General features: G+C 40.3%; 1 protein-coding gene across 1 annotated transcript in view; it reads right to left on the bottom strand.

The window, feature by feature from the left end:
- The window catches only part of ptpra (protein tyrosine phosphatase receptor type A), a 60,521-nt gene that overhangs the window by 7,837 nt on the left and 37,637 nt on the right, over positions 1-15,047 (bottom strand). Inside the window, exons 11-19 of the mRNA XM_062063691.1 lie at positions 11,080-11,199; positions 10,847-11,013; positions 10,640-10,775; positions 10,389-10,538; positions 10,205-10,298; positions 10,061-10,137; positions 9,638-9,772; positions 9,449-9,574; positions 3,264-3,415 (exon numbers count right to left, since the gene is read on the bottom strand). Coding sequence (XP_061919675.1) covers positions 3,264-3,415; positions 9,449-9,574; positions 9,638-9,772; positions 10,061-10,137; positions 10,205-10,298; positions 10,389-10,538; positions 10,640-10,775; positions 10,847-11,013; positions 11,080-11,199 — 1,157 coding nt within the window. The remainder of the gene's footprint in view (positions 1-3,263; positions 3,416-9,448; positions 9,575-9,637; positions 9,773-10,060; positions 10,138-10,204; positions 10,299-10,388; positions 10,539-10,639; positions 10,776-10,846; positions 11,014-11,079; positions 11,200-15,047) is intronic.

Here is a 15,047-nt window from a genome sequence, read left to right on the forward strand (position 1 = left end):
AACCATTTGACTCGGGAGCCGCATTGGGCTAAATCATTTGACTCGGGAGCCACATTGGGCTAAATCATTTGACTCGGGAGCCGCATTGGGCTAAATCATTTGACTCGGGAGCCACATTGGGCTAAACCATTTGACTCGGGAGCCACATTGGGCTAAATCATTTGACTCGGGAGCCACATTGGGCTAAACCATTTGACTCGGGAGCCACATTGGGCTAAATCATTTGACTCGGGAGCCACATTGGGCTAAATCATTTGACTCGGGAGCCGCATTGGGCTAAATCATTTGACTCGGGAGCCACATTGGGCTAAACCATTTGACTCGGGAGCCACATTGGGCTAAATCATTTGACTCGGGAGCCACATTGGGCTAAACCATTTGACTCGGGAGCCACATTGGGCTAAATCATTTGACTCGGGAGCCGCATTGGGCTAAATCATTTGACTCGGGAGCCACATTGGGCTAAACCATTTGACTCGGGAGCCACATTGGGCTAAATCATTTGACTCGGGAGCCACATTGGGCTAAACCATTTGACTCGGGAGCCACATTGGGCTAAATCATTTGACTCGGGAGCCACATTGGGCTAAACCATTTGACTCGGGAGCCACATTGGGCTAAACCATTTGACTCGGGAGCCGCATTGGGCTAAATCATTTGACTCGGGAGCCACATTGGGCTAAACCATTTGACTCGGGAGCCACATTGGGCTAAACCATTTGACTCGGGAGCCACATTGGGCTAAATCATTTGACTCGGGAGCCACATTGGGCTAAACCATTTGACTCGGGAGCCACATTGGGCTAAATCATTTGACTCGGGAGCCGCATTGGGCTAAATCATTTGACTCGGGAGCCACATTGGGCTAAACCATTTGACTCGGGAGCCACATTGGGCTAAATCATTTGACTCGGGAGCCGCATTGGGCTAAATCATTTGACTCGGGAGCCACATTGGGCTAAACCATTTGACTCGGGAGCCACATTGGGCTAAATCATTTGACTCGGGAGCCACATTGGGCTAAATCATTTGACTCGGGAGCCACATTGGGCTAAACCATTTGACTCGGGAGCCACATTGGGCTAAATCATTTGACTCGGGAGCCGCATTGGGCTAAATCATTTGACTCGGGAGCCACATTGGGCTAAATCATTTGACTCGGGAGCCGCATTGGGCTAAATCATTTGACTCGGGAGCCACATTGGGCTAAACCATTTGACTCGGGAGCCACATTGGGCTAAATCATTTGACTCGGGAGCCACATTGGGCTAAACCATTTGACTCGGGAGCCACATTGGGCTAAATCATTTGACTCGGGAGCCGCATTGGGCTAAATCATTTGACTCGGGAGCCACATTGGGCTAAACCATTTGACTCGGGAGCCACATTGGGCTAAATCATTTGACTCGGGAGCCACATTGGGCTAAACCATTTGACTCGGGAGCCGCATTGGGCTAAATCATTTGACTCGGGAGCCACATTGGGCTAAACCATTTGACTCGGGAGCCACATTGGGCTAAATCATTTGACTCGGGAGCCGCATTGGGCTAAATCATTTGACTCGGGAGCCACATTGGGCTAAACCATTTGACTCGGGAGCCACATTGGGCTAAATCATTTGACTCGGGAGCCGCATTGGGCTAAATCATTTGACTCGGGAGCCACATTGGGCTAAACCATTTGACTCGGGAGCCACATTGGGCTAAATCATTTGACTCGGGAGCCACATTGGGCTAAATCATTTGACTCGGGAGCCACATTGGGCTAAACCATTTGACTCGGGAGCCACATTGGGCTAAATCATTTGACTCGGGAGCCGCATTGGGCTAAATCATTTGACTCAGGAGCCGCATTGGGCTAAACCATTTGACTCAGGAGCCGCATTGGGCTAAACCATTTGACTCGGGAGCCACATTGGGCTAAATCATTTGACTCGGGAGCCGCATTGGGCTAAATCATTTGACTCAGGAGCCGCATTGGGCTAAACCATTTGACTCGGGAGCCACATTGGGCTAAATCATTTGACTCGGGAGCCACATTGGGCTAAATCATTTGACTCGGGAGCCGCATTGGGCTAAACCATTTGACTCGGGAGCCGCATTGGGCTAAATCATTTGACTCGGGAGCTACATTGGGCTAAACCATTTGGCCGAAAGCCGACTGCTAGTAGAGTAGTAATATGTGTACATAGATATTATAATATGATGGATATATAATTAATATAATATGTATGTGAAAGTGCGACTCTTACCTTGTTTACTTCTATGACAACCTCCTTAAAGTTTTGTTACCAATCAGAAATATTAAGCTGCTAAAATGTGCCAAACATAAACAAGTGTGGTTTGCCATCATGCATTGTAATAGATTTAAATGGGTGTAATATCAAAACTAGCTTTAATTTGCCATTCATTTGTTCCCACATCGTTATTGTTTGACGTTTTTGAATAATGAAGTTGACAAGTTCACTATACAAAACGAAGAGGAGCGTCTGGAGTTTTGTTTGTTGTTGCCGCAGCAAGCGGAGCAGGAGAAAGTAGAGCTAAGGCTTCATTAGGAATCTACATTTTCCATCCTTACCCTTTCCATCCTTACCCTTTCCATCCTTATCCTTTCCATCCTTACCCTTTCCATCCTTTGTAACTGAGCTACTGTGTGGAACTATTTCCCTTGTGGATCAATAACATTTGTCTAACTTTAACTCTAACTAACTCTAGAAACAGATGTGGAAGCAGATGTTTACGTGATAATTTATCATATTGTTGGTGTTTATTACATTTTGCATTCATATTTTGCTGTTTCTTACATTTCTGTTGTACAAGTTATCTAAGGAGGAGCTGCTCTGAGAAGTAAAAGATGTTAATATTCAGTCTTTTATTGTTAATATTGTAAATCCCACTTTCTTTATTTCAATGTACATTTTGGGTGTCCCATTGAGTAAAAAACTGTACAATTAAATTGTGTTTGTTTGAGGTGGTCTGTCATACCTTTTTTACAACTCTATGGGACATTGTGACTTTTGGTATTAGTGTTGCTGGAAAAAAGGGAGCCAAACACACATACTGTACATCTAAATGTGTATATATCATTAATACACACATACACATTGGCTCCCCAGACACATTTTCTTCTCTCAATGTGGCCCCCGAGTCTAAATATTTGTTTGGCTCTGTGCTAAAGCGAAGTGAGCTGGAAGAATGAGATTGTGAGGCAGAAAGAGAAGGTGTGTCTTACCTGCTATGGACTGTGATTGGATGGTTGCTTACCTGCAATGGACTGTGATTGGATGGTTGCCAGACTGCTGCTGCTGCTTCTGCACTGCAGCGATGATATTGATCATGCCTTTACCGTCAGCGGGGATGCCCACCTCCGGCCAGCCGTGGAAATGAAACTGACGCACCGCTCGAGCCTTGTTCTCCTGGAAGGGTGAAGAAAGGAGGCGACTGAGAAAAGAGGAATGGCTTAATAAAGGCGGTGTTGTCGAAGCCAATTAGGGATTCCTATACAAAAACATTCACATAAATAACTTCATATACATTTACAGCAGGGGTGTCAAACTGATTTTCATTGAGGGCCACATGGCAGTTATGCTTGTCCTCAGAGGGCCGCTTTTAACAATGAGTAATATATATATATATATATATTTTTATATATATATATTTTTATATATATATGTATTAGGGATGTCCGATAATATCGGCCTGCCGATATTATCGGCCGATAAATGCGTTAAAATGTAATATCGGAAATTATCGGTATCGTTTTTTTTATTATTGGTATCGTTTTTTGTTTTTTTTTAAAAATTAAATCAACATAAAAAACACAAGATACACTTACAATTAATGCACCAACCCAAAAAACCTCCCTCCTCATTCACACAAAAGGGTTGTTATTAATATTCTGCTTCCTACATTATATATCAATATATATCAATACAGTCTGCAAGGGATACAGTCCGTAAGCACACATGATTGTGCGTGCTGCTGCTCCACTAATAGTACTAACCTTTAACAGTTAATGTTACTCATTTTCATTCATTACTAGTTTCTATGTAACTGTTTTTATATTGTTTTACTTTCTTTTTTATCCAAGAAAATGTTTTTAATTTATTTATCTTATTTTATTTTTAAAAAAGTACCTTATCTTTACCATACCTGGTTGTCCAAATTAGACATAATAATGTGTTAATTCCACAACTGTATATATCGGTTGATATCGGTATTGGTTGATATCGGTATCGGTAATTAAAGAGTTGGACAATATCGGAATATCGGATATCGGCAAAAAGCCATTATCGGACATCCCTAATATGTATATATATATACACACATATATATGTTCTGTGTGTGTGTGTGTGTATATATATATATATATATATATATATATATATATATATATATATATATATATATATATATATATATATATATATATATATATATATATATATATATATATATATATATATATATATATATATGTATGTGTGGGAAAAAAAATCACAAGACTATTTCATCCTCAATCCTCAGGAGATTTTTCTCCTGAGAATTGAGGAAAACCCCTCATGAAACAGGCCTGGTATGTGTGGGAAAAAAATCGCAAGACTATTTCATCTCTACAGGCCTGTTTCATGAGGGGTTTTCCTCAATCCTCAGGAGAAAAATCTCCTGAGGATTGAGGAAAACTCCTCATGAAACAGGCCTGTAGAGATGAAATAGTCTTGTGATTTTTTCCCACACATACATATTACGCTCTACCACGGTATCGAGCAATATTTTTTGGATAATCTAATTAAGACATATATATATATCTATATATATATAGATATATATATATACACACACACACACACATATATATATATATACACACACACAAACATATATATATACACACAAACACACACACGTATATATATATACCTGTATATACACACATATATGTGTGTGTGTATATACACACACACACACACACACACACACACACACACACACACACATATATATACATATAAACACACACACACACACACACACACACACACACACACACACACACACACACACACACACACACACACACACACACACACACACACACACACACATAATACATTAACAATATATTTTTTTACATAAGCTGCAAAAATAATATTACATTTTACTTTAAAAACTGGCATAATTTTACAGTAAAAGCAGTGTTTTTTGGTTTTTTTACAGCATATAAAAAAATGGAATGGAATGGAGAAACAACAACACTGTTTTTAGCGGTAAAATTCAAGCAACAGAGCAGTCAGTTTTTTGTTTATTTAGCGTAAAATCTTATTGTTTTAATGTTTTTTTTGTTTGTTTTTTAACGCTTTCGTGTCTTACTGTATATGGAAGAAAAACAGTACCAAAGTTGATTTTACGCAATTTTACAGTCTACAATTTGATTGATCATTTGTTTTGAAATCACAAGTCAAGCACAGTATTCATCTTTATTTTAACAAAATTATTTTTGGAATACATGATAATATAATATTTTGATAATATTGAATTTTATAAAAGATATGCAAATACATGCAGTACACAATTGTTCATGTCAAAAGGGAAAGAACCAATATATTTAGTAAGAGAAGATGAAGCATTTTATTAAGGCATATTATTTCCAGGCTTCCACGGGACACATCCAATAATGTGGCGGGCCAGATGTGGCCTCCGGGCCTTCAGTTGGACACTTGTCATTTACAGGAATTTGCAATAAAACTAGGGCGGTCAAATGTAACACATGCAAATATCCAGAACACGTTATGGCTTTATTCATGTATACTGTATATGCAGATTAATCACACAATTGTGACCATAACCTCTGACTTATGTTGCATATTGGTGAACAAAACCACCTTGTTATTTTCCTGTGTGCACAATTGTTCAAAATGTTACAGTTTACAGTAGTAAAATGTAACATTTTGAACAATTGTGCACACAGGAAAATACCACGTTTTGAGCAAAGAGACGTCAATTTGAGATAAACATTTGAAAGATGTGGCATTCTGACTATAAAATTGGATTTGTTTCAAAATATTGGAGCTTTTTTTTTCAAGTTATTTCAAAATAAAGTGCGAGAAAATTCAAAAGTGTGAAGAATCTGATTAAAAAAACAATTGTTTGTCAGTGCTAAAACACAACCAAAACTAGATGAGCGTGAATGTTCCAATGCTGACAGAATGTTGTATGAATATAAGATTAGTTTGAATGTTGAAGAGTTTGTATTTCCAGGAAAACCTGCTTTGGAACTTGGGAAAGTCTTAGTTTGAATGTCCAGGATGAGTTGAAAATGTTGAAGGTGGAATGGTTTGAATTAGTCAAAAAATGTGGAAGTTTGAAAAATGGACAATTGATTTTGAATGGGGAAAATGAAAAATAATAATTATGGGAATTCCGGGAATTTTTTATTTTTTTTGAATTGTCGAAGTAGAACACACAATTCCTGAAGAGGCTGAATATTTTGAAGAGGTAACAGTTGGACTCAGATGAAAAATGTGGGAGTTGTGGAACTTTGAAGAATGTCACATTGATTTTAATGGGAATTTCCAAAGAATTTGGGAACATTGGGAAAAGCGGGACATTTTTTGAAAATGGTCACAAAAACTTGAATGTTCTGAATGAGTTGAAATGTTTGTTGTTGAAATGTTTCAAATCGGTCGACAAATGTTGAAGTAGTAACATGTTGAATTGAGGAACAGTTTTAGGGAACTACTGGAATTTCGGGAAAACTGGGAATTTTTCCAGTTAAAAAAAAAACTTTGTTTTTTGTCCTATTTAAGAGGAATGTTTGGACGTTGGAATGGCTGACATGCGTAAAAAAATGTGGAAGGAGTCGTCGCCAGAAAAAAGGGTGGAAATAGAGCTTTGGAAATCCAGGAATTCTGGAAAATCCTGGAATTTTTTGGAACTTGGGAAAGTGTTAGTTTGAATGTCCAGGATGAGTTGAAAATGTTGAAGGTGGAATGGTTTGAATTAGTCCAAAAATGTGGGAGTTTGAAAAATGGACAATTCATTTTGAATGGGGAAAATGAAAAATAATAATTATGGGAATTCCGGGAATTTTTTTTTTTTAAGAATTGTTGAAGTAGAACACACAATTCCTGAAGAGGCTGAATATTTTGAAGAGGTAACAGTTGGACTCAGATGAAAAATGTGGGAGTTGTGGAACTTTGAAGAATGTCACATTGATTTTAATGGGAATTTCCAAAGAATTTGGGAACTTTGGGAAAAGCGGGACATTTTTTGAAAATGGTCAAAAGAACTTGAATGTTCTGAATGAGTTGAAATGCTTGGTGTTGAAATGTTTCACATCGGTCGACAAATGTTGAAGTAGTAACATGTTGAATTGAGGAACAGTTTTAGGGAACTACTGGAATTTCGGGAAAACTGGGAATTTTTCCAGTTCAAAAAACAACTTTGTTTTTTGTCCTATTTAAGAGGAATGTTTGGACGTTGGAATGGCTGACATGCATAAAAAAATGTGGAAGGAGTCGTCGCCAGAAAAAAGGGTGGAAATAGAGCTTTGGAAAACCAGGAATTCTGGAAAATCCTGGAATTTTTTGGAACTTGGAAAAAGTGTGGTTTGAATTTCCGGATGGTGCAACGTGTTGAAGGTGGAATGGCATGGATAGGTTGAAAACTGTGGAAATGGTGAAAGTTTGGAAAAATGGCCAATTCAATTTAAATGGGAAAGATGTCCTGGAAATCTGGGAATGTTTGGAATTTGTCAAGGGATAGCCCGCAATTTGAGGTTGGAATGCTTTGAATTGGACGAAAAATGTGGAAGGTAGAGTGCGCCAAAATCTGGAGAAGAAGAAGTTAAAAAGAATGTGTGAATGCTTTGGAGCGTTCACACAATAAAATCACATCCAAATAAATACAGCCAATAGTACAAATGCTCACTATTATAAATGTTTACATTTCAGAATAAATGTCATTTATAATTGGGGTTGAATCATTTCCAGGATGATGTCATGTGATGTACCCTGTTGTTGGTGACCAGGATGATGTCATGTGATGTACCCTGTTGTTGGTGACCAGGATGATGTCATGTGATGTACCCTGTTGTTGGCCAGGATGATGTCATGTGATGCACCCTGTTGTTGGTGACCAGGATGATGTCATGTAATGTACCCTGTTGTTGGTGACCAGGATGATGTCATGTGATGTACCCTGTTGTTGGTGACCAGGATGATGTCATGTGATGTACCCTGTTGTTGGTGACCAGGATGATGTCATGTGATGTACCCTGTTGTTGGTGACCAGGATGATGTCATGTGATGTACCCTGTTGTTGGTGACCAGGATGATGTCATGTGATGTACCCTGTTGTTGGTGACCAGGATGATGTCATGTGATGTACCCTGTTGTTGGTGACCAGGATGATGTCATGTGATGTACCCTGTTGTTGGTGACCAGGATGATGTCATGTGATGTACCCTGTTGTTGGTGACCAGGATGATGTCATGTGATGTACCCTGTTGTTGGCCAGGATGATGTCATGTGATGCACCCTGTTGTTGGTGACCAGGATGATGTCATGTGATGTACCCTGTTGTTGGTGACCAGGATGATGTCATGTGATGTACCCTGTTGTTGGTGACCAGGATGATGTCATGTGATGTACCCTGTTGTTGGCCAGGATGATGTCATGTGATGCACCCTGTTGTTGGTGACCAGGATGATGTCATGTAATGTACCCTGTTGTTGGTGACCAGGATGATGTCATGTGATGTACCCTGTTGTTGGTGACCAGGATGATGTCATGTGATGTACCCTGTTGTTGGTGACCAGGATGATGTCATGTGATGTACCCTGTTGTTGGTGACCAGGATGATGTCATGTGATGTACCCTGTTGTTGGTGACCAGGATGATGTCATGTGATGTACCCTGTTGTTGGTGACCAGGATGATGTCATGTGATGTACCCTGTTGTTGGTGACCAGGATGATGTCATGTGATGTACCCTGTTGTTGGTGACCAGGATGATGTCATGTGATGTACCCTGTTGTTGGTGACCAGGATGATGTCATGTGATGTACCCTGTTGTTGGTGACCAGGATGATGTCATGTGATGTACCCTGTTGTTGTTGGTGACCAGGATGATGTCATGTGATGTACCCTGTTGTTGGTGACCAGGATGATGTCATGTTAAGTACCCTGTTGTTGGTGACCAGGATGATGTCATGTTAAGTACCCTGTTGTTGGTGACCAGGATGATGTCATGTGATGTACCCTGTTGTTGGTGACCAGGATGATGTCATGTCATGTACCCTGTTGTTGGTGACCAGGATGATGTCATGTGATGTACCCTGTTGTTGGTGACCAGGATGATGTCATGTGATGTACCCTGTTGTTGGTGACCAGGATGATGTCATGTGATGTACCCTGTTGTTGGTGACCAGGATGATGTCATGTGATGTACCCTGTTGTTGGTGACCAGGAGGTCCCGCACTGTGTAGCTCTCACTCTCCTCCTCCCTTTTCAGTTCCATGGAGATGTCCCCGTACACCAGCACTCCATCACTGGGCCAGTACTGAGCACACTTTTCCTGCAGGAGGACAAGACATTCTTACATTTTCCTGGCCATTTTCCTGAGCACTGATGAGCACACCTGGCCCCTCTCCTCCAGCTCAGTGAGCATCACTATGGAGCAGCTTCTCCACTCCCAGATCATCCTCCAGAAGTCCTCCATGGTGTGCTGCAGGGGGCCCTGGCTGGCCATGTAAGAGTCCTTCTGACGGTAACCCTGCACACATTAGGAGGGAGTCAGACATTTTAAAGCACTTATCCTACGGAGCGACTTATACTCTGAAAAATACAGTAAGCCGTCTTAACAGCTTTATTGCATATTTATTATTTCATGGTATAGGCTCCTAATATCTGTGTGTGTCTTTTTTCTAAGCACTGCAAACCAACACTGAAGTTCCTTACAAATAAAGAAAGTAGTTAAATGACCGTCCAGACGGAGCGAGCAGACGCTTGAAAGACAAGTCCAAGAAGCACAGTGAGAAGATGAAGGAGCTTTTGCACTCACGTCAATGAAAGAAGCATTGACGTAGTCCGTGTTCTCTTCTCCTCTTTTCACTGGGATGATCACTCTGTTGAACTCGTCTGTAAAGATGTTGTGTCAATACTGCACACACACACACACACACACACACAATCATGCCTCACACACATGGAATGATCTGCAGAACTCTGTTCTTCTTCATGTTGGCTGGCAGATTGCCTGTCCTCATCTTGTCATTCTGGATCTTGATGGACGTCAGTTTCTAGAAGTGCCAGGTTACAGATGGTTGTATACAGACACAGACACGCTTGGGGCAAATCAACAGAAAAGGAGAGCCGAGCAAAGAACGCACCTTGAATTCGGCCTCCAGACCACTGCAGCCGGCTCCAGGTGCAGGGGCATAGAGTTTGGCCAGGTGAGACTCCAGTGAGGTCACCTCCAGCTCTGTGTCTCCGTAAAGATAGTGCTCCAACAAGGCCTGGAAGATGAACACGTACTGCATCTGTGGAAGGGTGGTGAAATATGTTATTTCATTCATTTCTATGAAATCAATGGTAAAACGACCAAGATCAGCTGGGGAAACTTCACTTCCTTAGGTCTTACATCAGTTTGGACCATCTGACAGCGCTGGGCTCTAATCCTGGTGACAAAGCCGAACACGTCCACTTTCCTCTCGGAATTCATCATGTCTAACATGGCGTCGATCACGATGAAGGTACCCGTCCTCCCTACGCCCGCACTGCCACGGACACACACAAACATCAGCTCTGGACGGGTGTGCAGCACAGCAATGGACTGAACCTGGTTTACCTGCAGTGGACCACAATGGGCCCGGCGTATTGAGGGTTGTACGTTTTCACTTTCTTGAGGAACTTCAACATGCCGATGGGGGTGAAGGGAACACCAAAGTCTGGCCAGCTGGTGAAGTGGAACTGAGTGACCAGCCTTTGAGGCTTTTTGCCCGACACATCCCCAACCTGAGACACCAGTATCACCGTCAACTTCTTAGCAACCTTACCTTTCACCTTCTTTTGGACACGTACCTGTTGGATGCAAAACTTGCGGATGGTGTAATCCACAAGAACCATGGCGTCTTCTACAGACACCCGGATGTTTCCATATGTCCAACAGCCCTGGTCCGGCCAGTACTGTGCACATTTGCACTGAAACACAGACAGATCTCTCATCAAGCAGTATTTACTACACAACAAATTGGGATTGTATTAAAAATAATACTAGCCAACAAAGTGGCATCTTTTTAAACTGATTATAATTAAGTGGAAAAAGCAGGGCCCCATGCTCAGTAGCCATTAACAAAGTATTCAGTTATTTTGCCTTCATTTTGTCACGTTACAGTTAATTCCAAGATGGAAAAATACATTCTACAGACAAAAGGCCATAATGACCATGTGAAAAGCTTTATAGTTTTTTTTCATTTATGAAAACAGCAAACTAAAAAATGTACATACAGTACAGGCCAAAAGTTTAGACACACCTTCTCATTCAATATTGATTGATTGAGAAGTTTATTGACATGTTAAAGAATGGAATCCATGTAATGCTTTAAAAAGGCAAATGGATGGCACAAAAAGCCAAAAGGCTTGTTTCCATTGTGGACCATTAAATATTCATCACATTTCATACATTCAATAATAAAAGAAACATAACCTGTAACATGGATATAAAAAATTACGTAAAAAAGAGGAAAAATGATGTACACACACACAGTATACATGTCTGCTGATTTGAAGAACAATATATACAAAGAATGGGGCACTATGTACATTGTGTAATGACTAATTAAACTCACGGCCCGTGGGTCATCATAGTTTAGCGTAAATACACCTTAGTGCAGGCCTGGGCAATTATTTTGACTCGGGGGCCAAATTTAGAGAAAAAATGTGTCTGGGGGCCAGTGTATCTATTTTTAGGAAAGCTAATACAAAACCTCACAATAAAGTCTGATTGAATGCTAAAAATGTTATGACAGACCGCCTTGAAAACGGAATGGAATTTTATTTTTTTCTATGAAGGATAAAACCCTGAATATTGACAACATATGAACGACACACCCCCTCTCCATACACATATTTTACAATCAAGCCAAATGCAACAAAAATGCAACAAACAGTGAAATATGAACATGAAGGGTAAACAATAACCACCTACAATGTGATATATCACTAAGCTTTACAACTTTGTTGTAAAAATCTCCTTCCACGTCTGTCCCTGACACCCACATTTCACACTCTGTGGAAACACTCCCCACCCACACTGCTTGGTACCTCCTCTGACCTGCTGTCACTTACATTACCATAGTAACTCATTACATGACCATAGTAACTCATTACATTACCATAGTAACTAGTAGGGTTGTATGGTATACGGCAGGGGTCGGCAACCCAAAATGTTGAAAGAGCCGTATTGGACCAAAAATACAAAAACAAATCTGTCTGGAGCCGCAAAAAACTAAAAGCCATAGTGTGTCATGAGTTACGCCTTTAATTGAGAGGACTTAAAGGAAACTAAATGAGCTCAAATATAGCTACAAATGAGGCATAATGCTGCAATATGTACATATAGCTAGCCTAAATAGCATGTTAGCATCGATTAGCTTGCAGTCATGCAGTGAGCAAATATGTCTGATTAGCACTCCACACAAGTCAATAACATCAACAAAACTCACCTTTGTGCACTCATGCACAACGTTAAAAGTGTGGTGGACAAAAGAAGTGGCATAAAACACGTCCTAGAAAGTCGGAGAACGTTATACTTGTAAACAAACTACGGTGAGTTCAAGGACCGCCAAAATTAGTAGGACAAAACAGCGCTCGCCAAATACTCAAATCAGTGAAGCATGTTTAATACAAACAGTGTGATTTATAACAATTAGGGAGGTTTGCGTCATGTTTGTCCTCCTACGGAAACCATATTAAAACAAAAACTTTTTTTTTTCCCCTCATCTTTTTCCATTTTTCATACATTTTTTAAAAAGCTCCAGAGAGCCACTAGGGCGGCGCTAAAGAGAGCCGCGGGTTGCCGACCCCTGGTATACGGGTATTAGTATAGTACCGTGATACTAATGAATCATGTTCGGTACCATACCACCTCTGAAAAGTACCGGTCCGCCACACCCTAAGATTTTTTGTTAAAATAAAGCCAATAATGCAATTTTTTCTGGTCACCTTTATTTAGAAAAGTACTGAAAACTATCTAAATAATATTGATATCAGGACAACACTAGTCACTAGTATATCATGCGAAAGCGCAGATTCCAAGCATGTAAAGACTTAGTATAGTAGAAGGTCATTAGAAAAGATGAGTGTACATCATAATGGCAGCTACACTTTACATCTTAAACATCTAAAAAAAAATATTTGGGAATGTCCGTCGGGCCAGATTGAAAATCTTAACAGGCCGCATGTGGCCCCCGAGCCTTCATTTGCCCAGGTCTGTCTTAGTGCCTAATATAAGGGGGTCCAAACTGTTTTACTTGAGGGCTGCTGTATTATATACAGTACAGACCAAAAGTTTGGACACACCTTCTCCTCATTCAATGTGTTTCCATGACTATTTACATTGTAGATTGTCACATCCAAACTATGAAGGAACACATGTGGAGTTATGTACTTAACAACAAAATAACTGAAAACATGTTTTATATTCTATTTTCTTCAAAATAGCCACCCTTTGCTCTGATTACTGCGTTGCACACTCTTGGCATTCTCTCCATGAGCTCCAAGAAGTAGTCACCTCTTCACAGGTGTGCCTTACCAGTGTTGATGAGTGGAATGTCTTGCTTCATCAATGGAGTTGGGACCATCAGGTGTGTTGTGGATGAGAAGGTGTGTCCAAACTTTCAACCTGTACTGTAAAAGTATTCACAGCCTTTACAGAAATGACAGCCTCGAGTGTTCTTGAATACGATGCCACAAGCTTGGCACACCTATCTTTGGGTAGTTTCGCCCGTACCTATTTGGAGTACCGTATTTTTCAGACTATAAGTGGCAGTTTTTTTCATAGTTTGGCCGGGGGTGCGACTTATACTCAGGAGCGACTTATGTGTGAAATGATGAACACATTATAATATTATTCACGTAAGAGACTAGACGTATAAGATTTCATGGGATTTAGCGATTAGGAGTGACAGTAAACGTATAGCATGTTCTATATGTTATAGTTATTTGAATGACTCTTACCATAATATGTGAGGTTAACATAGCAGTTGGTTATTTATGCCTCATATAACGTACACTTATTCACTATTCTTTACACATTTTAAATTGCCTTTCAAATGTCTATTCTTGCTGTTGGCTTTTATCAAATACATTTCCCAAAAAAATGCCACTTATATATGTTTTTTCCTTCTGTAATATGCATTTTCGGCCGGTGCGACTTATACTCCGGAGCGACTTATACTCCGACAAATAGGGTACCTCTCAAGCTCCACGGACTTGGATGAGAAGTGTCGCTGGAGCTTGAGAGGTGTTGCAAAGAGGAATGGGCAAAGAAAGTGCCCAAAGATAGGTGTGCCAAAGTTGGTGGCATGGTATTCAAAAAGACATGAGGCTGTAATTGCTGCCAAAGGTGCATCAACAAAGTATTGAGCAGAGGCTGTGAATACTTATGTATATGTACTTTGTTTTATTTTTAATAAAATTGCAACATACAAAAAAAACGTTTTCACATTGTTATTGTGAGGTATTGTGTGTAGAATTCTGAGGGGGAAAGAAATGTTCTATTCCATTTTGGAATAAAGCTGTAACATAACAAAATGGGGACAACGTGAAGAGTTGTGAATCCTTTCCTGATGTACTGTACAAACTTCATGATGTACTGTACTGTACAAACTTCATGATGTACTGTACTGTACACACTTCATAATGTACTGTACTGTACACACTTCATGATGCACTGTACTGTACAAACTTCATGATGTACTGTACTGTACAAACTTCATAATGCACTGTACTGTACAAACTTCATGATGTACTGTACTGTACACACTTCA

Source organism: Entelurus aequoreus, linkage group LG01 (assembly GCF_033978785.1).
Source record: "Entelurus aequoreus isolate RoL-2023_Sb linkage group LG01, RoL_Eaeq_v1.1, whole genome shotgun sequence".
NCBI classification, from domain to species: Eukaryota; Metazoa; Chordata; class Actinopteri; order Syngnathiformes; family Syngnathidae; genus Entelurus; species Entelurus aequoreus.